The sequence below is a fragment of the Gossypium raimondii genome, chromosome 4 (assembly GCF_025698545.1).
Source record: "Gossypium raimondii isolate GPD5lz chromosome 4, ASM2569854v1, whole genome shotgun sequence".
Taxonomy (NCBI): Eukaryota; Viridiplantae; Streptophyta; class Magnoliopsida; order Malvales; family Malvaceae; genus Gossypium; species Gossypium raimondii.
This window is the reverse complement of record NC_068568.1, coordinates 45,664,305-45,690,219: the sequence shown is the minus strand read 5'-3', so window position 1 is coordinate 45,690,219 and position 25,915 is coordinate 45,664,305. Positions and strand designations below refer to the sequence as shown.

At 34.5% G+C, this 25,915-nt stretch overlaps 1 protein-coding gene across 1 annotated transcript; it reads left to right on the top strand.

Moving 5' to 3' along the window:
• The first annotated feature begins 1,764 nt into the window (after positions 1-1,764).
• Positions 1,765-25,915, top strand: LOC105780243 (callose synthase 7). Its single transcript, XM_012604454.2, has 42 exons — positions 1,765-2,405; positions 2,604-2,704; positions 3,538-3,650; positions 3,729-3,816; positions 3,912-4,022; positions 4,132-4,269; positions 5,178-5,270; positions 5,386-5,477; positions 5,573-5,696; positions 6,837-6,971; positions 7,061-7,137; positions 7,210-7,297; positions 9,500-9,622; positions 9,709-9,823; positions 10,048-10,379; positions 10,513-10,565; positions 10,803-10,863; positions 11,765-11,846; positions 11,981-12,033; positions 12,149-12,235; positions 12,412-12,516; positions 12,710-12,804; positions 12,906-12,987; positions 13,069-13,232; positions 13,379-13,502; positions 13,601-13,704; positions 13,792-13,897; positions 14,000-14,151; positions 18,786-18,895; positions 18,979-19,104; positions 19,191-19,259; positions 19,376-19,553; positions 19,638-19,749; positions 20,831-20,953; positions 21,143-21,261; positions 21,410-21,493; positions 22,961-23,073; positions 23,144-23,373; positions 23,728-24,525; positions 24,659-24,709; positions 24,909-25,094; positions 25,410-25,915. Exons 1-42 carry the CDS (start codon positions 2,210-2,212, stop codon positions 25,662-25,664), a joined length of 5,748 nt encoding a protein of 1,915 aa, XP_012459908.1. The 5' UTR covers positions 1,765-2,209; the 3' UTR covers positions 25,665-25,915.

The window sequence follows — 25,915 nt, the reverse complement described above, 5'->3', positions numbered from 1 at the left end:
TTATTAAATTAGCAAAATAGTTAATACAATATAATTTAATTCAACAAATAACATGAATATCAAATAAAAATTTTATTGCCATCTCATTAATAGTACTTGATATGTGATTATTATTATTAATCAAAGAACTCATTTGCTGCAAATTTGTAATTAAAAAATGAATTTATTTAATTTGTTTAAAAATACAATAAATTATTTCAAATTTCGAAATAAAACACGGTAAATATCTAATAATTTCTCATAATTTACCTACAATAAAAAAATTTATGTTAGATTACAATAATAATATAATTAAAATTACTATAAACTATCTAAACATAAAAAATACGAATTAAAAAATAAAAATAAAAATAGATACATACTAGGTAGTTTATTTCAAACAACTTATAAAATTATATAACAACAAATTTAATCAACATTTTAATAAATCAATAAAATTGTTAAATAAATAAAAATCAAATAAAATTACATTAAAAAATCACAAAACACTAAACTAAACACGAACAATTTATATAACCTAATCATAAATTACTAACAAAATAACTATAAAATTATTTTTAAAAATACATTACTAAAAATCACAAAACACATAACTAATATAGATTGAAAAATGTTTACACAATTTGTCAAGGTTGATAACATATTTTTCTCCTTAAATTACTTATGCCAATAATATGTTCATGTATAAAATAAATTCATGTACATGCATTTAACTTTGAACATTGATATTTGTGGGTGTTATGATTAAACTTGGACAAATTGATATCCAAGTTGATATAAAAATTAAATGAGTTAATAGCAACTATTAACATACCAATACTTAATAGTAACTTTAAAAAATTAAATGAGCTTAAACATCATTTGTCCAAATTCATTTTCAAAATGAAATGATTTTTAATTTTTTATAAACTTATATGTTAAACTCACCAAATACTAAACTAAACACAATAATTTATAACTTAATCCTAAATTACTAATAAATTAATTTTAAAATAATTACAAACACAAAATTTATAACATAATCCTAAATTACTAACAAATTAATTTTAAAATAATTATAAAAAGCAAAAAAATTACATTCATTCAAAATTATAAACTCTTTAAATTATAAACAAAATTATTTACTAAAATAATACATTAATTTTTTTTTCTTTCTTCTTCTTCTCCTTTCTCTCTTCCGGATGGGGTTTGGGAGACTATGCTTATAAGGTCCCTCATTTGTAACTTTTTCCCACTGAAGGGACAGTAGCAACAGCAACAGCTGCTAGCAGATGGAACAGGGGAGGGGGTAGCAACAGCACCATTCATGCCTACTTGTCAGGCGCGATTAGTAGCACCTATCTGGCAGGCTCAATTAGTCGCGCCTATTTGACAGGCTCGACCCGTTTTTTACTTGTATTTTGACCCGTTGACCGTATTTTTATATGTATATATATTTAAATATTTTTAATAAAAATAAAAAATTAATATTTTATTTAAAAATTAATATAAAAAATTGATTCACACCTGTCACATAGGTGCGATTAAAAAAAATATACCATTTCGGTAATTAATTTAGCCGACAACCTATTTAGCTATTTAAAATTTTTTAAAAATATATTTGGTAACTATTAGCTTTCACAGACTTAATGACGAAGAAAAAGGGGGGAAAAGGTAAGGTATACATGTGCAAAGCTGTAATTGGTGGAAAAAGAACATGTAATTGTTTCATTTGGGTTGAATGGCAGAAAGTAAAGTTCCCGCCTCCAATTCCAACGGTTGCTCAGATACTGCTGTTTTCTTCATCTTCTTTCTTTCTCGACAAAAAGCTTACCCTTGATTTGTTTATACCAAAAGCAAAACAAAAGGAACAAAGCCAATCATCCAAACCCATTTCCCCATAAAGCAAAAGCACCCACATTTCTCAATTTTATTTCTCATCGACACATCATTCTTTTCTTCTCCTCAGAGCAACTTCTCTGCCTTTGCCCCACCCTGCACTCAAAGCATCCCTTTTTCATCCCCACAGATAAAAGGGAAAAAATATTTAAGCAAAGAAGAAATTATGAGAGCAAATTTGGTTTGCTTTGCTTTGTTACTGATGCTACAGCCATTACCCAAAGGAAAAAAAAACCCAGAAAAAGAAAAACAAAACAGTAACTTTGTTTAGTGAAGAAGAAGAAGAAGAAGAAGAAGAAGAAGAAGAAGAAGAAGTTATTGGTTGGGGTTCATGGCGAGCTCCAGCGGGCTGGCTCGGACGCCTTCAAAGAGGATGTCTCGAGCTCAAACTATGATGGTGGAAATTCCCAACGAGGATAACTCCACTGCTGATAGTGAGCTGGTCCCTTCCAGCTTGGCTTCCATTGCCCCTATTCTTCGTGTTGCCAATGAAATAGAAAAGGATAACCCCAGAGTCGCTTATCTCTGTAATTCTTTCTCTTTCCCCACTTCCCCTTTTTCTTTGCTTTTTTAAAAAAAATATTTCTAATTGATGCACTGTCAGTCACTTTGAAGAATACAATTTCGGTTGGTTCAGAATAAGGTTAATGGAGCTGTCCATAGTGATCATATTGGTCGTTACATGTTCTATGCTGTGACCCTCGTTTACGATTTTATTTGATTAGGCCGTTTCCATGCGTTCGAGAAGGCTCACCAAATGGATCCAACGTCAAGTGGACGTGGTGTTCGCCAGTTTAAGACTTATCTGTTGCATAGACTTGAGAGGGTAGGCTTTAACGCTTATTATTGCTTTTACAGTTTACCGATTTCCTTGGATACTTGTTAAGACAATGAATTCTGTAAGCTCCTTTCACAATAGCAAGACTAACATGTTTACCCCAGTGAAAAAGAAGATTTATCATCATGGCACATATTTATCTAAATGCTGTAGCAATTAAGGAACAAAATTAATTGAATTCTGTGACTCAAGTTGAGGATATATCTTCCTGGCAATACATATTCCTGCTAAACTTAGATGTATGTCCTGAAATTCTAAGATACAAAAACTGAATACTTCTTGCACTTTCTATTTTTTCTCTGCATCACCAATGAGGGTACAAAATATATTTAAAGTATGACTTGTTTCATAATGAAGAAAGAAAATGATATGGGGTTGTTTTCCATTCATAAGATTTTCATCACTTTATTGGGGAACTTTTACATGGATGGCTTATGAGCCTATATCAATTTTCAACTTTGACTGTTTCTCCAAATAACGTGAAATATAAATTTAGGGATAATCTTTACATCATAGGTTTCCAGTGATAAGGTTACTATGACATTATTTTACTGCTACTAGATATTGTTTTGCTTTCTAAGTGAAGTTCATGAATTTATTCACTAGATTTTCTGATATTTTCTTTAGATACTTCTCTGTTGGTGTACATGTAAATCATTGGGTTAGACAACGTCAGATAGCCCTCTTTTAGTCCACCAATTCCAAGATCGAGCCTTAATCTCTAACCATTGGGGTGTCCCCTCAAGGACATACCCTTTAGAATTTACATTCTATTTTAGAAATTTCAAAATTAAGAGCAAATAATTTTTTCTTTCTTTCAGGAGGAAGAAGAGACAAAACCTATGCTTGCGAGAAACGATCCAAGAGAAATTCAGATGTATTATCAGCAGTTTTATTTGAAAAACATTGCAGATGGACAATATACAAAGAAACCGTGAGATCTTTAGTTTCACTTCAGCTAGGCTTGTTATTCATTTTGATTTAGCCTTTTGATTTTTGCTTGCTCTTGAAGGGAGGAGATGGCGAAAATTTATCAAATTGCTTCAGTCTTGTTTGATGTGCTGAGAACAGTTGTGCCTGTTGGAAGAGTTGATGATCAGGTTTGATCTGTATATTATTTGTGTTCCAATACAAAATTATGAAGGACATGTTTCATGTGAAGTATATTTACTTTTAAGTTATTTTGTTATTCCAGACTCAGAGATTTGCTGATGAGGTTGAGAAGAAAAAGGAGCAATTTGAACACTATAACATTCTTCCATTGTATGCTGTTGGAGTTAAACCAGCTATTATGGAACTTCCTGAGGTTGTATACATAATATATAGTATTAATACATAATATTAGTTAACTTGCGTGTAGAATAATCTTTTTAGTCAATTTTCACCATGGTCATGGTCTCTGAAAAATTCTACAGATTCAAGCAGCACTTCGTGCTATACAAAATGTGGAAGGTCTCCCTGTGGCCAGACACACTTCTGATGATACTCGTCAAGAGAGGGGTAAACCAGTAAATGATGTACTCGATTGGCTTTCTTTCCACTTTGGATTTCAGGTAATAACCTGAATTACTAATATATTGCACTTATTTTGCACAGCACTGTACTATTGGTTCTGGCCAGTTGTGAAGCTGGCTGTGTTTGTTAAACCCACAAAACTTTAATGTCTAAAAGGAGCAAGACTTTGATTTGGATCTCCAAAGGGCATTTTGCTATTTCCACCAGGCCATCACATCCCTCAAATTTGATTTTTAATTTATTTAGAACCTTTTAAGGTCAGGATGAAAGTATGGAGCTTTATGAAAGTGATTGAAAATAGTTATAATCATGAGATTGGGGAAATGAAAGCTATAACCTCCAACAGTCAATGGTCCAACTGTCCTGAAAAATTTACTCATAGGTTTGATTTTTTTTTTCCCTTTTTATAAACCTTAATCTGTAAAAGAAAATAGTTTTTGTTTCTTTTAATTTTTTTTAAAGCAATGTCATCTTCTATAAATTCTTTCACAATGGAGTCTAAGAAAACTAATAAGGCCTTGAACCTTTTTGTTTTAGAGTTTGGCTCAAATTTGTGTGCTTAACCAAAAAGCTTGTTTAGATCTAAGCGACTTTTCTGTATAAGTTAAGTTATCAATAGAATATATTGGCAGGCTATATATCCTAGTATTTTTACAGCCATAATCTTTCTAAAGCCTCATCTGATCAATTACAAAAATCTCTAGCCAACTTCTAATGACCATTTTTAGCAATGTTCTGAAATACTATAGTTCAATCTGTTTTATGCATCCAACTTCAGGTATCTAGTTGGCTCCATAAGTTCACAGATATTTTAGGGGGGAATATTTCTTTCATGTTGTTTAGCCATACTCTTTTATATATCACATGTTATTCTTATTTCTTCATGGAAAATCTGTTAAACTGACTGATATCATTTATATACATGTATGCACTTCTAAATTTGAAGAAAGGAAATGTAGCAAATCAAAGAGAGCATTTGATATTGTTACTAGCCAACATGGATGTTAGGAAAAAGGAGAATCTTGAAGGTTACACCACGGTAAATATTTATTCCCCTGAGCTTCTTTATACTTCTTTGATTCTTCTACGTTAGTAGCAGACCTAAGTTTCATTTATGTCATATTTGCTCAAGCCTGACTTGAAGTTTACTACAGTTAAATGCTGACACTATACGGAAGTTGGTTGATAAAGTTTTCAAGAATTATCGTTCATGGTGCAATTATTTGCGTTGCAAGTCACATTTGAGGTTAGTCTATTAGTTATTGCTGATCAGTAACTACGTAACTGTAGTTGAACACCAAGATTTTACATAAGGGGCATGTATTATTTTTTACTTTGCAGGTTTCAACAAGGTTGTAATAGACAACAGCTGGAGCTTATCTACATTTCACTTTATCTTCTTATCTGGGGTGAAGCTTCAAATATCCGATTCATGCCTGAATGCCTTTGCTACATATTCCATAATGTATGTTGTTTTCTTTACATTTTGAGGAAGCATTGTCCATGATTGGAATTTTATTATTTGTGGATGGTGCTAGTTTTTCATTTATTCCTTTAACATTTTCTCTCTTATATTCAGTGAACTAAAACTGGATTTCATGTTTTTCTCCTTGATCTTATCAATTTAACATCATTAAAAATCATTGTATTCTTATAGTTTCTCATCTTTAAGTTCTTCCCTGGTTGATTTTATTTTATGTCATTTTCATTTATCTGTCTGACTAGTTAAGTTGATGATGACGAGTGCATCATTGCAAAATTCAGATAAAGTTTAGGAACTAATAGGAAGGATGAGTAACTGTGTTGGTTTGTTAAGAAGTAACCATTAAGTGGAAAGAGAAAAATCTAACTGATTAGCGTATGAGTAATGTCTATCAATCCCCTCCAAACTAGGTATAATCTTTTGAATACTGATTCACACATTCTAGTGAAAACTTTGAGCTTATATCATGTTACTCAGCTGATTAAATTAATTATGGAAGACAAAAAGTGATTCACATAGTGCATAATAATGCAGACCTGGAATTTCCTCTGATCAGACAAATGCTATTTCCAGAAACCCCAATTTGACGTTCAAGTTAGGTCTTTGTACTTATAGCTGAATGGTTCTAGGTTGAATGGCTTGTGATTTGCTATTTGTTGTTTCTCACCCCAGATTGTTGTCAATGCCAAGCCTGTTTGTTTCAGTTGTTAGTCTCTAGCCCACTTGAGGGGAAGTGTTTAATGGTTTCACCCTCATGTTGTTTAAGTTTGGGGTTTGTTGTGGCTATATATTCAGGTAGGGACTTGGACCTCTCCATCTATTGCTCATTAGTGTGAGGTTGGATACCATTAATGACCTAAGCAACTATTATTTACTGATTATATAACTGTTAAGCAAAATATCTTCCACTTCCTTTGTTTTCGTGTTATTTCTCATTGTTAGAACAATCCTGGTTTAGTTTAATTAGTGAAGCAGCAATTAAATCTGGCAATCAAATTAGACATTGTGAATGCTAACAAAAACACTGTATCATACTGATATGACTGTGATGAGTTGTCCTCCTACTTGATATTGGTCAGCTACTGCATATTTTTAATCTATCTTTTTCTCTCATTCTATAAGATGGCAAATGAGGTCTATGGAATTCTATTTAGCAATGCACGTCCTGTGAGTGGGGACACATACGAGAATGCTCCACCTGACGATGAAGCATTTTTAAGGAATGTTATAACCCCTATTTATAAAGTTCTCCAACGGGTAATTATTATTTGGTTGCACCTCCATACTTTTCTTTGTTATTTATTCATAGCTTTCTAGCTCAAAATTGATTTTATTTTAATTAAAAGGAAGTCAAGAGAAACAAAGGAGGCAAGGCAAGCCACTCAAAATGGAGAAACTATGATGACCTAAATGAGTACTTTTGGTGAGTTTCTTAGGTGGTAAAGGAGGTTTTCTAAATAAAGTTGGACAAATAGATAAAATCTCATTTTTCCAGGTCAGGGAAGTGTTTTCAGTTGAAGTGGCCTATGAACGTAAAAGCAGATTTTTTTGCGCACTCGGATGATCCACCACTTGCAAATGAGGTATGTATTTGCTGCTTATTTTTTTGGCAATTTTTGTTGAAGTATTTGGTTAGAGCATCAATATTCTTTTTCCTTTGAAATATTATTTGTTTATCTTTATTTTTTTCCCTTAATAAAATAAAGGCTAGCGTGTTTGATAAGCATCTAATAATTGAAATGGACATATGTAGTTCATTCAAATTAGAAAGAATGAACAAGAACAAGACCTCAAGGAAGTAAATGAAGAGAACATATGATAAAGAGAAAGGTAAGAGGAAAAAAACAAAAATAAAAAAGAATGAAACAGACAAATTAACTCCTTCGCTTATAATCTTGCTTCTTTACAGCCCTGACATTGAGCACTCAACATTTAGGGCCTTTTGCTTATGAATTTTCCTTCCTTTTCAGCTTCAGCAAGTGTGCTACAATTTTCTTTTTTCTTTTTACTGCAGCTGTAGTGTGCTATAGAGTTTTAGGATGTGTCTTTTTAGATTAAATTCTAGATGTTAGGTGAAAATAGTATAGTGAAACAAAGAGATTTGTTGCTAAAATGTTTTGGTTAGATCAACTGTTGCAGGGGTCTAGTGTTTCAAGGTGGCTAGAGTTAAAAACAAACATAAAATGTATGAATAATAATTATGGAGTTTGTTATGGATTTACAAGAGAATAAAGCCACCCCAAGTCAGGATAATGCATAGAATTATATAAAGATGAAAGTGCTGCTGGGTCAAAACTAGAATGGTTTTGATTCAAGGGGAACGAATAGAAGGAAACCTCCCATTTTATGGCTTTACCCATGAGGTTCCTTGAAGACTAGAAAAAGCACGAAACTTGAAGGCATTAAGATTCTTTGCTTATAGTTTTGCATCTCTGCTTGATATCGAGTTGCATATTATTGTTTACAAATTGCTCCTCGATTATGAGTATATTTGGCTTCTCACTCTGTCAGGATTTATGTATAGAAGGGATGCTTTTACAAACATGATTACAAAGTATTCATTATTGTGTTTTAGCGGTAGAACTGTTTTGCAAGAAGTTGCTCTCAGCATCAATGATTTCTATTCTGTTAGTTTTGTAGTAATTATGCAACACCTCCAGGGTTTGATATTATGTTAAAAGAAGGTGAGCGGAACACCTTTCTTCAATTCTCATAATTATTTAGTGCTAGGCAAACACAACTTGAATTCCATTATTCTTGGCTAACAGATGCAATGTTTCTTTTTGACCAACTTTTAACAGTCATGACTTGGTAAAAAATTTCAACAGTACTTGACTTGGTAAAATTTTTTACTGTCATGTACTGTTAACTGTCTCTTAGATATTGAGAATGCTTTGTATAATTTTCATTCAGTCTCCTATTCTGCATTGTCTTTGGGAAATGTGAAAATTTTATAAACAGCACATGTAATTCTTAGCATTATTTTCTTTTTCTCTTTCTTTCCACTTCCCACCCTCTCAGCTGTCTTTTAGAAGGTACTTCAGCCACCTTTGCTGATATAGGAAAACAAAATTGTATGTGCCCATTATCGGAAACTCTTGTTGCTTCTCTGGTGAAGAAATGTAGTGGATTAGGTTTGGAAACTCTTTGGATCACTTTCTAAGGGTTAGGATTTATTTGTTTTTCTTTATTTATTTTCCATATGGAGGAAAAAAACATTATTGTATTAGTTTCTTGGCATATGCATAACAAATCTGCCTATAAAGCTTGAAGTTGGCTTAGAGTTTACAAAAGTAAGAGATTTAGGGTTATTATTTATGAGTTTTGATGTCAAGTCTGGAAGTCAAAAGATTAATTACTGAGATTCTAAGACAGCAATCAAAAGTAGAGACATTGGGTTTGAGGTGGATTTATTCAAAATTTTTATTGTGAAGATGCTGGACAATGCCCCAAATTTTTTTTTCTTGTGTGTGTGTGAGAGAGAGCATACAACTTATGATACTATCCGTTACAAGACTACCAAATTATGCAAAGTAAATGTAAACAACTAGAAAACTAGAGTTGATCAGGTAACAAAAACACTATGCCTAATTTACTTAAAACTATAGAAGTCAGAGAAAGACCTTCATTTCATGATTGTGTCTCCTTTTTATTTGGGTTAAATCTCATCACATTCTTTTGTTGTCTATTTCAGGTTTTCACATTCTACTGTTGCCGGCTACTGTTGAATTTGGTTCTTTCATCTTTATAAAGATCTAAGTTGATGTTTTTTTGTTTGCTTATAGACAAATAATCAAATCACTGTTGGAAAGAGAAAGCCCAAAACGAATTTTGTTGAAGCCCGAACATTTTGGCATCTTTACAGAAGTTTTGATCGAATGTGGATATTCTTTATAATGGCTTTTCAGGTGAATTAATGTCTGAACATGCAGTTTTTGTTCCTTTCTATTCGCCTGAAAGAATTTACTCCATCACATGATCTTGTGGTTTTCAGGCTATGCTAATTGTTGCATGGAACTCTGGGTCTCTTCTTGGCTTTTTTGACGAAGATGTGTTCAGAAAGGTGTTGACTATTTTCATTACTGCTGCTTTTCTCAATTTCCTGCAAGGTACTAGGTTGTTCTTGGCTAGTTGAATTTCTTTTTATTAATATTTGGTTACATAGAAGCAAATGCAGTTAATCATCCTCAAAACGATGTATAATCAAGTGGTTGCTTTGCTTCAGAAATTTGTTAATTAATAACTCATTGCTATTATAGTTTGAAGTTTCAGATGTTTCCTATTTTAGTAACAGATTTAAGATTTTTGTGATTCAATATCACTTTTCATGCAGCTACTCTGGATATAATTCTTAGTTTCAATGCCTGGAGAAGCTTAAACTTTTCCCAAATACTCCGGTACCTTGCAAAATTTGCTATAGCGGCTTTCTGGGCAGTGGTTTTACCACTTGCTTATTCTAGCTCTGTACAAAATCCAACGGGTCTTGTAAGGTTCTTCAGCAGTTGGATTAATGATTGGCAGAATGAGTCATTGTATAATTATTGTCTTGCAATATATTTGATACCCAATATACTGGCTGCTATAATATTTCTACTTCCACCTTTACGGAGAAGGATGGAGCGCTCAAACTGGCGAATAGTCACTCTTTTTATGTGGTGGGCTCAGGCAAGTATAACTTATATATTTAGTTTTCAGTGAATTTCTTTCTCTAGTTGACATCAGTATGCCTCTTTTCCTGTACCTAGTTACTTGGTTTTTAGAAGGTTCAGCTCCTTATCTAATTCGTGTCACAATGCAGCCAAAGTTGTATGTTGGTAGAGGCATGCATGAGGATTTCTTCTCACTTCTGAAGTAAGATAATGAGTTTACTTTTCCCTCCTTTTTCAGTGTTGAAAATACTTTCTAACAGGTGGTTTGGAAGGGGGAGGGGGGGGGGGGAGGTTTTGAGATAATTTCTTTCTATTTACTAGTCATTGTATTTGTAATCATGTTTGTATTTCTCTTCCAAAATTCAAGATCGATACATTTGTGCTATGACATGCACAAGCCTTTTCTCCAATGAATGGATTGCATTTTTCATATTTTCAGGTATACAATGTTTTGGATTCTGCTACTAATCAGCAAACTAGCATTCAGCTACTATGTGGAGGTGATTTCTCCTGTTTCACTTTATGCGTAATTTGCCTTAAAGTGGAAAGCTAATAATCAAGCACTTGTTTTAACACACGTGTTTTAAAGAATGCAAATTTCAGTTTGAACTGATCTTCCCAAACCTGAGAAAACTTTTGGTGTATGTGTTTGCTTAGACATATTTATGTATGTATATTGACTCCTAAACTAGGTACAATAGAGTTTCAGTGACTTAAAACTCTCTAATTGTTTAGCAAAAATATACATTTGATAGGCTTATGAAAATTCATTAGTTCTATCCCATGAAAAATATCATCACCCACTCGTAGCTGTCAGATTTCATTAAAGATCACAAGTTGTCATGACGTCCCTTATGATTCAGTTGTTATTTACATTTTAGCTAAATGCATGAGTTCAAAGTTTCTTAATTCCTTTTCCTTCATTGCAAAATTTGAGAGGGAACGCAGTAGGAAGAGCAACAACCAAAGGGAGCCTCAATGTTTTCATGTTTGAAATGTTCTTACTATCTTTGCCTGTGGTTTTTTCCCATATATTTGGAGTTAGATGTGCATATGCATTTTCTGCATTTGTATCGGTCATTATTTAAAAAAAAAGTATTTTATGCATGTGCTGACAGCCCTGTGCAAGACTGAACGTTTAAAGATGCTAGTTACCATATTTCTAGAAGAATTTAAAAAAGTTTAAAATCTTCTCAACTACCTTAAAGTACAGGAATCTGAGTGTGGAGGTCTGCAGCAACAATAGCAAGAACATATTGGATTTTTTGAATTTGAGTTAATTGTTAACATAATATTGTACTTGTTAACACATTTAAAGAAGTTGCTTTTTGCCTTTTACTTTCTTTCCCTAAAGGATATGTGAAATTTTTTGAGGGTGTTTTTTACGTTATGTGCTGATAGATACTGCCACTAGTTCAACCGACCAAGATAATCATGGAATTGCATGTGGATAATTATCAGTGGCATGAATTCTTTTCTGAGGGTATGACCTTCAACAACACCTTGAACCACCCATTCCCTCTTTCTGCATCTACTATTCTTTACTTTGTTTTTGTTTTATTTATTTATTCTTTATGTGGCTATGGCCCATACTAAGTCATGTTTAATCTTCTGCAGTAAAAACTCACAACATTGGAGTCGTTATTGCTATTTGGTCTCCAATTGTCCTGGTAAGTTAGCATGTAGAAACTTTTGGGAATGACAAAAATTATGCTGTTGTGAGGTACTTAAAATTATTAAACAGGTTCTTTGTAAATTAACTACTATCGTTTTATTTTCCTATAGGTATATTTTATGGATGCCCAAATATGGTATGCTATATTTTCCACTCTTTTTGGTGGGATTCGTGGTGCTTTCAGCCATTTGGGTGAGGTTAGTGGCCAACTTATTCTTGTACCTTCAAGGCATGTCCGAATAAAAAATTTTAGTTGCCTTATGTGATCTATATTTGATTTTGGTGAAAAGAAATGAATTGATTTCTGTATTTCTGGTGGGTAGACAATACTGATTATCATTTACTGTTGTTTTCCTTCATTTGTCATTTCCAGATACGGACATTGGGAATGTTGCGGTCTAGATTTGAATCTGTTCCTAGAGCCTTCTGTCGTCGTCTTGTTCCATCACCAAATCAGCATAACAGAAAAAGGCATCTGGTAGTGCTCAAGTGATACAGTACTGTTTATGTGATTACTCATGATTGTCTCAATTATCAGCAAAGTCAAAATGTTGTTCTTTTGAGCATAAGGAAGCCAATATCTGGTGTTTTTTGTGCATAATGTATACATTATGGAGCCTGTACTTCATTTTGTTGGTTCTTTGCTAAAAATGATCATTTCCACATGCCAGGATGAGGCAACTGAAAGAAAGAATATTGCGAGTTTTTCTCTTGTTTGGAATAAGTTTATACATTCTATGCGGATGCAGGACCTGATCAGCGATAGGTTGGGCAATTCCTCGCTAAATTGTCTGTCAATGAAGCTTATTAAATCTTAAATGCATTAGATAGGGAATTCTGATATATTCTTTTGCCGTTGTTGTCCAGGGATAGAGATTTGCTACTTGTGCCATCTTCATCAAGTGATGTCTCTGTTGTTCAGTGGCCCCCTTTCTTGCTCGCTAGCAAGGTTGGTAGATGTAGTTTTTTATATTAATTTTGATCTCGATGCAGGATCCTGTATCTTATTTTCTGGTTTATAACACGACAGATTCCTATTGCATTGGACATGGCAAAAGATTTTAAAAAGAAGGATGATGCAGGGTTGTTTAAGAAGATAGAGACAGATGATTATATGCATTCAGCGGTGATAGAATGTTATGAGACTCTCAGAGATATACTATATAACCTCCTGGATGATGACGCAGATAGGCTGTAAGGCTGAAGCAGCATATCATGAACTTGAACTACTTTTAAAACATGATCTTAAATAGCATCATGGCTTGTTTAGCAATGAAAATATCCCCTTTTTCTCTATAAAAAAAGTCTAATAAATTCTTTTCTCTTCTCTTTACTTTTAGGATTGTTAAAGAGATTTGTTATGAAGTGGACATGAGCATACATCAGCGGAGATTTTTGACCGACTTTCGGATGAGTGGGCTGCCTGCACTCAGTAATAGGTTGGAGAAGTTTCTAGGGATCTTGGTAAGATTCTTTCTTCACATTTCTTAACTTCTCTATGGTATTATAAAACTTATTAATAATATGGTCTTTTCCCATGCTAAAATCTCTGTGTGTGGCAGCTTTCTAATGTAGAAGATGTTGATACATTCAGATCTCAGATAATCAATGTCCTACAGGATATCATGGAAATTATTACACAGGATGTTATGGTCAATGGAAGTGGGTAAGTGCTGTAAAATAAAAACTTCGTTGTAGTTGATGTTGTGTCAATTTTATTGGGAGAAACTAACCTATAAGTTTTCCTTTGTAGAATCATTGCAAGAGCTCACCGTCATCATGAAGGCGATCAAAAGAAAGAGCAGAGATTCGAAAAGATAAATATTGATCTTATACAAATGAAGACGTGGAGGGAGAAGGTCAATTTTAGATGAACTCATATTGGTTTTTTATCATGTAACAATTTTCACACCAATGTTTTGTTCCTAGTCTACTTATATATATATATGTCTCTTTTGCAGATCATTAGGCTATATTTGCTTTTGACTGTTAAAGAATCTGCTATAAATGTGCCTCCAAATTTGGAGGCTCGGCGACGCATCACATTTTTTGCGAATTCCTTATTTATGAATATGCCTAGCGCTCCAAAAGTTCGGGACATGCTTTCCTTTAGGTCAGTCGTTGAAAACACCAAATTACTGAAATATCACTGCTTGCTTATTGTTGTAAAGATTGAAATTTTGTCTTGTTTTGTTTTGTTCCCTTAGTAACACAATCTGTTTTGTAGACTAGAAGTACAGGAGATAAAAGAAGGAAATAAACTCTACCTAAAAATAAGTGTTGTAATCCTTAAGCTTTAGGAACAAGATATATACAAGAAATAGAAAGATAATATAATACACGGTATTTTTCATACTCCCCCTCAAGCTGGTGAGTAGGTATCTTCCATTCCTAGCTTGGTGATAAGTCAATGGAAAGTGTCATTGTCAAGCCCTTTTGTAGAGACATTTGCTAGTTGCCCCTTCGAAGGGATATATGGAATACAAATAAACCCATTTTCTAGCTTCTCTTGGATAAAATGTCTATCTTCCTCAATATTCTTAATCCAATCATGTTGCACCGGGTTATGTGCAATTCTAATGGTTGATTTATTATCACAATATAACCTTATTGGTCCATCTTCAAATCTTCCAATATAATCTTCAGCCATAACAACTCACAAATGCCTTCTGCCATTGCTCTAAACTCATCTTTTGCACTTGATCTAGCCACAATGTTCTGTTTCTTACTCCGCCATGTCACTAAGTTGCTTCCAAGAAGTATACAAAGACCTAAGGCAGACCTTCGATCTATAGGAGACCTAGCATAATCTACATCGGTGTAGGCTTCTAGGATAAGTTTAGAATTTCTCTTGGATAATGTTCCTTTTCCAGGATTAGCTTTTCGGTAATGTAGCACAAGATAGACATCTTGAAGATGAATTCTCTCGGAAATATGCATGAATTGACTTATAACACTTACAGTGTAGGCTATGTCTAGTTGAGTGTGAGTAATATAGATGACTTTTCCAATCAACATTTGATACATTTCCTTGCCTATGGTTTGGTCTTCAATAGCCTCTTCAAGTTTATGATTAGGCTCGATTCGTGTTGAAACAGAGTTGCTCTCAAGTATTCTTGTTTCCTTAAGAAGATCTGTGACATACTTTTGCTATGAAATAACGATCCCTTGTTTAGAATGAATCGCCTCAATCCCAAGGAAATATTTTAATCTTCCTAAGTCCTTGATCTCAAATTTTATGGTCTGACATTGTTGTAGGATTTTCTTCTCTTTTTCATTATTCCCTGTCCCAATACTGTCATTTACATAGACTATCAAAGTCGTGACTCCCCCTGAAGTCAAGTGTTTGATGAACAGGGTTGGCTCTCCTTGGTTTTGTCTATATCCCATAACTAGCATCACCTTGGTAAACCTTCCAAACTAAGTAAGAGGTGATTGTTTAAAGCCATATAAGGCTTTCTTTAATTTGCATCCCTTGTTCCTTTTGACTCCTCCAAACCTAGGTGGAATGCTCATATATATTTCTTTCTCAAAGTCTATGAAGAAACCGTTCTTTACATCATACCGGTGACAACAAGATTCTCACTATATTCAATGTTCATTTTAGCAACAAGTCTTGCTTTGTAACGTTCCAACGACCCATCAGTTTTAATCTCAAAGAAAACACCCATTTACGCCCAATTGTTCTCTTTTCATTTGGTAGATAAACTACTTCCCATGTCTCATTCTTTTCTAAGGCATCCATTTCAACTCTCATGGCTTCCTTCCATTCTTTCTTAGACAATGATTTTAATAAAGTGTTTGGAATAGCAATTTCGTTTAGACTTGTAAGCAAGTTCCTATGGGATGGTGAGAATCTCTGAAAGGATACACAGTGGGATAATGGGTATAAAGGTCCTTTTGTACATTCTTGGATTCTTTTTCTCATAGCTATAGGTAAATCATGATTATTAGGTTGAGTTTTAGGAAGTTGTTCAACAATTAAAGGTGGAATAGGTTCAGGTTTGGTGGTGTTATCTCAATCTCAAAAGTCAGGTTAGAGGATTGAGTCTATGCCAGATCAAAGTGTGAGCCTTTTTCCTTGAGTACTCCTCATATTTGTTATCCTATATTGGATATATAGTTGGGAAAGATATCGGGTTGTCAACTAGAGGTTCAACAATCGAAGTTTCAGGTACTAACATTAGGTTGATAATAAGAGATTAGACTGAGCGATAGATTGATCAAGTGGTGATTGAGATTGAGACTGACTAGGTGGTGACTATGACACAAATTGATTGAAAATTTCAGGTAGAAAGAAATCCTTATCTTCCATAATAGACAACCCCCTTGAAGTTAAGGCTACGTATGGTTTGTCTTCTACAAATGTGACAACAGCAGAAACATACAGTTTTCTAGTTAGTGGAAGAAAATACTTGTAGCCCTTTGAGTAGAAAGTAACCAAGAAACACACATTTAATGGCTTTAGGGTCTAATTTTCCTCGATTATGGATATGAATAAAGGAAGTGCAACCAAATATCCTAGGAGTAAGATCATTAGAGGGACAAATGTTGGGAAAAAAAGGTAGAAAGTAAGTCCATTGGACTTACCCTAGACTCTTTGAAGGAAGTCTATTTATAATATAAGTAGAAGTAAGAACTGTCTCTCCCTAATATTATTTTGGTACGTTATGATGAAATAAGACGGGCCCAGTGGAGTTTAAGAGATGATAATTTTTTCGCTCAACAACACCATTTTGATGGAGTGTGTTAACACAGGAATACTCATGAATAGTTTCCTCTTTTTAGAAGAAGGGAGATAGAACTTGATTAAAAGTAGACATTGGCATTGTCAGATCTAAACCGCTTTATTTGGGTACCAAATTGATTTTGAATCATCGTATGAAAGGTGGGAAAGGCATGATTAACATTGGATTTGTTTTTTACAAGAAAATCCAAGAGACTCGAGTACAATCGCTAATAAACAGAACATACCAGCTAGAAGCAAAAATGTCTTGAATAGGCGATGGTCCCCAGATATCATCGTGAATTTAAAAAAAGATCTTTTAATGTCTTGAAAATGAGACACAAGTGTGTTTGACATACTCACAAATATCAAGTGGAAATTAGTAATATCGAACCCCTTAAACAAATATGGAAACATAGTTTCTAAAATGGAAAAAGAAGGGTGTTGTAGACGAGAATGATGCAATCAAATGGCATCCTTATTTGTAGAAGAAAGGAAAGATGAAGATAAAGCAGGCTAGGTGACATTGGGGTTGGTGGATGTCTTAAGGAAATAAAATCCATCCTTTGCCCTAGCACATCCAATTCTCCTAGGATCCTGGTCTGAAATTCACAGGAAGAGGGGTAAAACGAAACATGACAGTGTAAGTCTTGTAATTTGTGAATAGAAACAAGATTAGTAGCTAATGTAGGAACATGGGGAACATTTTGAAGGACAAGAGTGGATGTGATAGAAATATTTCCTATGCCAGCTACGATGGTTTCAATACCATCGGCAACAATAACTTTTTTTATTACTAGGATAGGGTGTGTAAGTGGTAAGCAAGTTTGAGGTATGGGTCATATGATCAGTTGCTCCAGAGTGTAAAATCCATGAATTCACAAACAAATTATATGTAGAATCAGAACAAGTGATTGCTGAGATTCGCATGGTGGCAAGGCCCTAATTTTCAGGATTTTTTATGTCCCTATTTGTAATCCTATCCCTCTTTACTAACTCGAATAAAAGAATTAGTAGACCCATTCCACCCAAAATGGGAATGGGCTGGGGTTAGAAACGTGAAAGCCAAAGAGGTGTGTACCTAAGTAAGCCAATGAACATGTACTTGGAGAAGGTTGCTCAAGATAATTTCAACTATTGAGTCGATGGGCTGCTAGTATATTTTGGAGCTTAGTAGTAGGGCGAGAAAGCTGTTCTTGTATAGTCTGTGTTTGCGTAGGAGAGGCAGAAGTAGTTTCCAACATAATGGTAGAAAATGAAGGACCCCAAAAAACTGTATGGAAAGGATTGATTTACTGTTGAAAAAGAGATTAGGGTTGCGGTAAAAAAGATGGTTGTCAAAAAAAATAGTGTTGTGGCAATGAAGGAAGGCCTTGGAAAAAATGTTACTAGCACAAGGAAAAAACTGATGGAGAAGAAGAAAAAAAGAGCAGCAATAAAGGCCACAAGGAGGTTGTTATAGCAGTGAATTTAGAAGGAAGGAGAAAAAATTTCCAGGAAGATCGATTAGTTTGATACCATGTTGTAAAAATTCTGTCTTGTTTTATTCCCTTAGTTTGACATCTATTTTATAGACTAGAAGTTTAAGAGATAAAAGAGATAAAAGGAGGAAAATAAACTCTACCTAGAACTAAGTGATCTAATCCCTAAACTTTAGGAACAGGATATTTACAAGTTATATACAAGAAATGGAAAGATAATACATGGTATTTTCACACTTATTTGAAACAAGGGCTGGGAAAGGGGCAAGTTTTCTTTTAATGATCTATGACGGTAGTGTGCTAAAAAACAGTTTTGCAACCGGCAGCGGGAGCTTATTGCTTTAATTGGATCATAACTGAGGTTTTTAACTTGTTTAAACTACATTATTTTTTTTCTTTTCCTTCTAAGTATTGTCATGATCAGCTACTGTGATTTCAATTTTTTTTTAATATGAACATGGGCACTGTGGTTGTCTCTTTTAGAAGATGTATTATTTAGATGGATGCTCTACTGTCACTTATACTGCTGCTCTGATTCAGTGTTTTGACTCCATACTACAAAGAGGATGTTCTTTATTCAGACGAGGAACTCACGAAGGAAAATGAGGATGGAATATCAATTTTGTTTTACTTGCAGAGAATATATCCAGGTAATTTGTGATGTCTTTCTATTTTATGCCTTTTGCTGTATTAAAAACATATGACCAAAAGGACATTTGCAACTGTAAACTAGACGAGTGGAACAACTTTCTAGAGCGAGTGCAACCTTCTGAAAACAAAGATGAGAGTGAGGAAGCTCGTCTGAAAGAGGAAGTCCGAAAGTGGGTATCTTATAGAGGACAGACACTCTCCAAAACAGGTCTCGAAATGTCAAAAATATCATTTTATTTTCACTAGCTTTAACTACATAGATTCTTACTTGAGCTATGCCATTCTTTCTGCCAGTGAGAGGGATGATGTACTACAGGCAGGCTCTAGAACTCCAATACTGTTTAGAGTTTTCAGATGACTCTGGTTCGTTTTTCCCCTTTGATAATTGCAATTTCAAATAATTATCTTTTGCACGTCTAATTTCTTTTAAAAGATGACATGATGAAACTATCTCGAAGTATTCATTTGTTCCCTTGTAGAAATTTTGGGAGGCTTCCAGGCCTTTGAGGATGATCCAAGATACATAGAGCAAGCACAAGCGCTGGCCAATATGAAGTTCACCTATGTTGTTTCCTGTCAAGTCTATGGGGCTCAGAAAAAATCTTCTGATCAGCGAGACCGCAGTTGTTACCTTAACATTCTAAATCTCATGTTAAAGTAAGTGCTCACTATTTCAGTCTCGTAGTTCTCCATGTAGAATAGAAATCTGATTTCATCTTTACATATTTGGAAACTACAAAGGTATCCATCCCTGCGTGTTGCTTATATCGATGAAAGAGAGGAGACAGTTGACGGAATATCTCAGAAGGTTTATTATTCTGTTCTTGTCAAGGGAGGTGAAAAGTTGGACGAGGTAGGAAACGGCACTTGTCTAATATGGATTTAGCTTACAATATAAGTGTGTGTTTTATCACATCCTATTATACAAATAACTTTGTGAACTGTGCTTAAGGATGAGAATTCAAGCTGTCTTAACCTAATCATGTTTCAAGTTCTGCATATTGCAAAAAGAATAGTTGGTACAGCATCTCGCATTAATTAACAATGTCCCGGAATACCATAGACAATAACCTGTTTCATTGGACGAAATGTATTAATGTTTAGGTAAATATATTAAAATATAACAAACAGTAAATACATTAATTTTAAATGCTTATTATTTTTTGAAAGAGTATAAATGTGTTAGATGAACTGAATTTGTGTTAAAAAGGTAGCCTATTAATACAATCAATAGGAGTCAATGTATGTCACTTTTGCCTTATGTTGGCCAACTTACATTAGATGGAGGATCGTGATGTCATTACCAAGGTGTTACAAGCATGTGAATTCAAACGCGTGAAATTACCTGGGTTGTGTCCATTGTATTATTGGGTTGTCTAACAGATAGTCAGCCCTAGACCTTTACCTTTAACAACCTATTCTATGCAAATTTTATTTGGTTGGATGTTTCTAATTGTCACGCTAATGTAGCATGTCAGTGAAGGTTTGATTATGTAATTTGCTTATATTAGATGGGTGATATGTCCCGTTTATGCATGTCATCTTGCAATATGCATGCGTTGATCTTCTTCTCCTTTATCTTATTAAATCCATAGCTTAAGGTACGGAGTACATTTTAAAGCGAATAGGACTGCTTTTTCTAGTTTTATACACTAGTAGTAGTACTTCAAGTCTAATATAAGACAGAAATGTTGTTAAATAAGGTACTAGAGATGTTGAACAGTGGCCATTTTAATATTGATAATTATCAAAAAGGAAAGAGCACTAGAAATGGTGAAGATTTTAGTCTGAATTAGTCCTCTATTTGTGTAAAAAGTTCAAATAACTCCTGAATTCATCTTTGTGAATCAGTGAATACTTTCAAACTTTTACGTAATTAGCTTCATTTGTTATCATGTTATTAATAAATAAATGGGAAATGATAATATTCCTAGGAAATATATCGCATCAGACTGCCAGGTCCCCCGACAGAAATTGGTGAAGGAAAGCCTGAAAATCAAAATCATGCAATTATTTTTACTCGTGGAGAAGCCCTTCAGACGATAGACATGAATCAGGTAGCTTTTTGTTTTACCTATTTTAAGATGCATTCAGAAGTTTTCATTTTTTTCAATGTTTGCAGAGGGTTTATTACTTTGATGATAACTACAAAAATGAGAAATAATTTCTAGGAATTTAACCTCATTTACCAATTTCAAAGATGTCTTAGCAAAATTACACACTGTTTTTCCATGCTTTGTTCTCAGGACAATTATTTTGAAGAGGCTTATAAAATGAGAAATGTTTTGGAGGAATTTCTAAAAGCTCGCCACAAGGAGAGAAAGCCATCAATATTGGGTTTAAGGGAGCATATATTCACTGGAAGGTGAGTTTACTAATACCTTTACCTTGTTGAACGAGCTTGATATGTTTGGGAATAATAACTGCGATTAAGCTGGTGAAAATGTGACAAGATGTTACACATAACTGTTTGATGGTATTAATATATGTATTTGCTTTTATTTATTTGACAGTGTTTCTTCTCTAGCTTGGTTCATGTCCAATCAAGAGACTAGTTTTGTTACAATTGGGCAACGCATTCTAGCAAATCCTTTGAGGTAGGCCTAAACTTTCTTCCTTAAATCCTTGAAGTTATGTGATATTACATGTAATGATTGACAGTCATATTTAATCCGTATCATTTATAAAATAAAGGAGCCAAATGAGACAGAAGAATTCATGAAAAAATTCAATTACATGGCTAGTTAGGGGTTCTAGTGGGGTCAGGTTGGATGGGTGAGGTCAGTTTCAGACTTGACTTTGTAATATTGATTCTAATATAATATGGGAAATTTGAAGAGGCCCACTCATCTCAACTTTGGCACACCTCTGTAAATAGAACTGTGGTCACCAGCTTTCAGTTAGAACTGTGGAGGCTCAAGGTGGTTTTGGGCTTATTCAAACCAGATTTAAACCACTTTCATAGAGTCATTTAAGTAATAGAAGAACGGATATAGGATGATAATTAAGTAAAGGTTAATTGATTGGGTTTGATGGCAAAAGGTTGGGTTGAATCAAAGAACAAGTTGTCAACTTTTCTGCTGATGACCATAATCAATATGATTTAGAGTTAATTTAGTGAAGATCTTCACCGATCAAAGGGTGGTTAAGCTGAAAGAATTTGGGTTTATGTTTTGGAAAGGAATGAATCAAATGATTTTGCCATTAGTAAATTGTGCGAAGGGGCAAACGTTATCAGGAGAAGAAGAGCAATTGGGGCTGTAGATGGTTCCTTTTGATGGGATGGGGAAACATTAAAAACCAGTAAAACAGGTTGTGGTAGGGTGATAACAAAGAGGAAGATTGGAGACTGTTTTAAATATACATGGTTTTTTGGTAGAGGAAGAAACATTGCAAACAAGTGAAACAGGATCTATGGAGAGACAGTAGAAAAACTGGAGTAGACCTTGAATGCTGAGCATAGCAGTAGGTGTAAGAAGTGGAGAGATGGTGAAATAAGGTTGAATAGTAGAATAAGTCCTCCATTTATGGATGACGGAGAATAGGGCTGAGGAGAGAATTGCTGAAATAACTGTATTTAGTTTGTCAAATGCCAAGTCCCCCAAAATGAGTTGTGGGCACTCGTATTTATAGGTTTCAAGAGAGAGGAATTACATATCATAGGTATTAAATAGGAATAATAACAATAGAATTTGTTGGTTACTGAGGAACAATAATACGAATAAAACTTGAGAGCTGCTTGGGTTTATATTGTGCTTTTTTTGGAAGATGTAGAAAAATGTAGAAATGAAGGCAGCCGGGAATATCCGTCTGTTGCAATATATTCATTGGAAAGAAATCACTGAGAATTTTTCTTGAGATATTATATGTTCGGTATGGTATTTAGTACTTATTTTTTGATGATTGTCTTTTATATATGATATCAGTTAAGCCATTAAATATGGCACGATTGCACAAAGTCCAAATTTTATGGCCTTGCAAGGTTTTGGTTGAGCTTGAGCTGCCTTATTTGTGTTGCTTTATCAGAAGAGTTTCTTTTAACTGTTTATATCTTATCATTCCAGGGTGAGATTCCATTATGGTCATCCAGATATATTTGACAGAATCTTCCATTTAACAAGAGGTGGCATAAGCAAAGCTTCAAAAATTATTAACTTGAGCGAGGATATATTTGCTGGTAATCTTCAGTCAGCCAAAAACCTAACTTAAAGCTATAGTGTGCTTGTTAATTATTTTATCTTGTTCAGGATTCAATTCTACTTTGCGCGGGGGTTATGTAACGCATCATGAATATATCCAAGTTGGCAAAGGGCGTGATGTTGGTATGAATCAGATATCTGCTTTTGAGGCTAAGGTTGCCAATGGAAATGGAGAGCAGACACTTAGCCGGGATGTTTATCGGCTTGGGCGTCGGTTTGATTTCTATAGAATGCTATCGTTCTACTTTACAACCGTGGGCTTCTATTTCAGTAGCATGGTATGTTACCTAGAGTAAACTGGAGTTCTCCAAATATTTTGGTGACAAGTTACTTTGCTAAGAATTTTATGTAGCCTAATAAGTTTTCAAGATGAACCTCTGTTTCTTAAATGCTTTAACATTCTTTGTGTAGTATTTGAAGTCTGATCACTTTGTTGTTGAATAGTTATATATCTCTTAAATGCATGGGATGGATGCTCATGTCAACGTAAATTTACTTGGGCAATTAAGTAGCAGTCACTGGAAGTATATTAAATTTAGTCTTTAATTGTGAAAGAAAACACCCACCCAGCTGTCCTTTATGTAGGTATGCAGATAAATACTGACAGCATTTTGGGAATTACAATGTTTCAGGTTACAGTGCTTATCGTATATGTATTCTTATATGGACGTTTGTACATGGTTATGAGTGGATTGGAACAAGAAATTATTGAGAATGCAACCATACATCAAAGCAAGGCCCTTGAAGAAGCTTTGGCAACACAGTCTGTCTTCCAGCTGGGCTTGTTGCTTGTGCTTCCCATGGTTATGGAGATTGGCCTGGAAAAAGGGTTCCGTACTGCTCTGGGTGACTTTATCATCATGCAGCTACAGCTTGCCTCTGTATTCTTTACTTTCCAGCTTGGTACAAAAGCACATTATTATGGAAGAACTATCTTGCATGGAGGTTCTAAATATCGAGCTACTGGTCGTGGCTTTGTGGTTTTTCATGCAAGGTTCGCAGATAACTACAGACTGTACTCCAGAAGTCATTTTGTAAAAGGGTTGGAGCTTCTCATTCTCTTGGTCCTCTATGAAGTTTATGGGCAATCCTATCGCAGTTCAAGCCTTTATATGTTCATAACGGTCTCCATGTGGTTCCTTGTTGGATCCTGGTTGTTTGCCCCTTTTGTGTTCAATCCATCTGGTTTTGACTGGCAAAAAACAGTGGATGACTGGACAGATTGGAAGAGGTGGATGGGAAATCGCGGTGGTATCGGTATCAACCCTAATAAAAGTTGGGAATCATGGTGGGAAGAAGAACAAGAACACCTCAAATTCACAAATATTAGGGGAAGGCTGCTTGAGATTATCCTTGTATTTCGCTTCTTTATTTACCAATATGGGATTGTCTACCACCTTGATATAGCTCATCATAGCAAGAAGATTTTGGTATAATTTTCATACTTCATTTTCCTACACTTTGCTTTTGCCTATGAATAGTTGTTTATCATCGTGGGAATTTTTCTTTGTTCTGGCAGTTCATACCTCCATCTCCTTATCTTCTAACTTTTTATTGTTGTAGGTTTACGGACTTTCTTGGCTAGTTATGCTAACGGGGCTGCTGGTGTTAAAGGTATGCAATGAATCTGTAAGCAAATTCGTTCAAACACAAATGAGAAACATGGTTATGAGTAGCATCATGTTTAAAGAACTGGATATATGCTCCACTGGGCACTGGCTACTCATCTCATATTTTTCTAATGTTTTTCAAGTATCATGTATATTAGTATTTAACCTTTTCTCTTCCTGCTTATTTATTCTCGTGTTTATAGATGGTATCCATGGGTAGGCGAAGATTTGGTACCGACTTTCAGCTCATGTTCAGGATTCTTAAGGCACTTCTATTCCTTGGGTTTTTGTCAGTCATGACTGTGCTATTTGTAGTATGTGGCCTCACAATATCGGATTTGTTTGCTGCTATCCTTGCCTTCTTGCCGACTGGATGGGCAATTCTTCTCGTAAGTTTAAAACTTGAGATATTACGTTGCCACTTTTATTTGCCATGGCGTACAGTAGCAGCTGCTCAGTTTACATGTTGCACATTTAATATTATTTTAATTAACATGCTCAATATATGACACCAACACTAAAAAGCTTTTGGAATCTCTCATGAAGAACAAGTATGACTAATGCTTTAATTAATATGCGTCAAACATAATTTTCGTAAATAAATGAAGAGTACAAGCAACATAGTATGCCACTGATTAATTGCATTATTCTCATGAAAGTCCAATGTTGTTTTTCTTGTTTGTTTTCCATTGTGGCATCCCTAGATTGGACAAGCAATGAGGCCAGTGTTGAAAAGCTTAAAGTTCTGGGACTCAATAAAGGAGCTAGCAAGGGGATATGAGTATATCATGGGTCTGGTATTGTTCATGCCCACGGCTATCTTGTCATGGTTCCCGTTCGTATCCGAGTTTCAAACTCGATTGCTCTTCAACCAAGCATTTAGCAGAGGACTCCAGATTTCCATGATCCTTGCTGGCAGAAAAGAGAAAGACATTACTTCCCCAGTTAAGTATGCTTGAAAATTCTTTTGCTGTTAACAACCTTAATCAGCAGCCATTTTTATCCTTTTTGTAAGCTCTCCATTGAGCCCCTTTTTAGCATTTCCTATGACAGACTTAGTATTTATTAGATCTTTGTTTTTTAAATCTTTAGGTTCGCCATAAATTAATCAAAAAGAACCTTTCGTGTAATCTGTAAAATGCATACATGTGTAGAGATTCCAAGTTCTGGAGTATTTTTACCTACAATTTCATTCCTTTTTTCACTACAA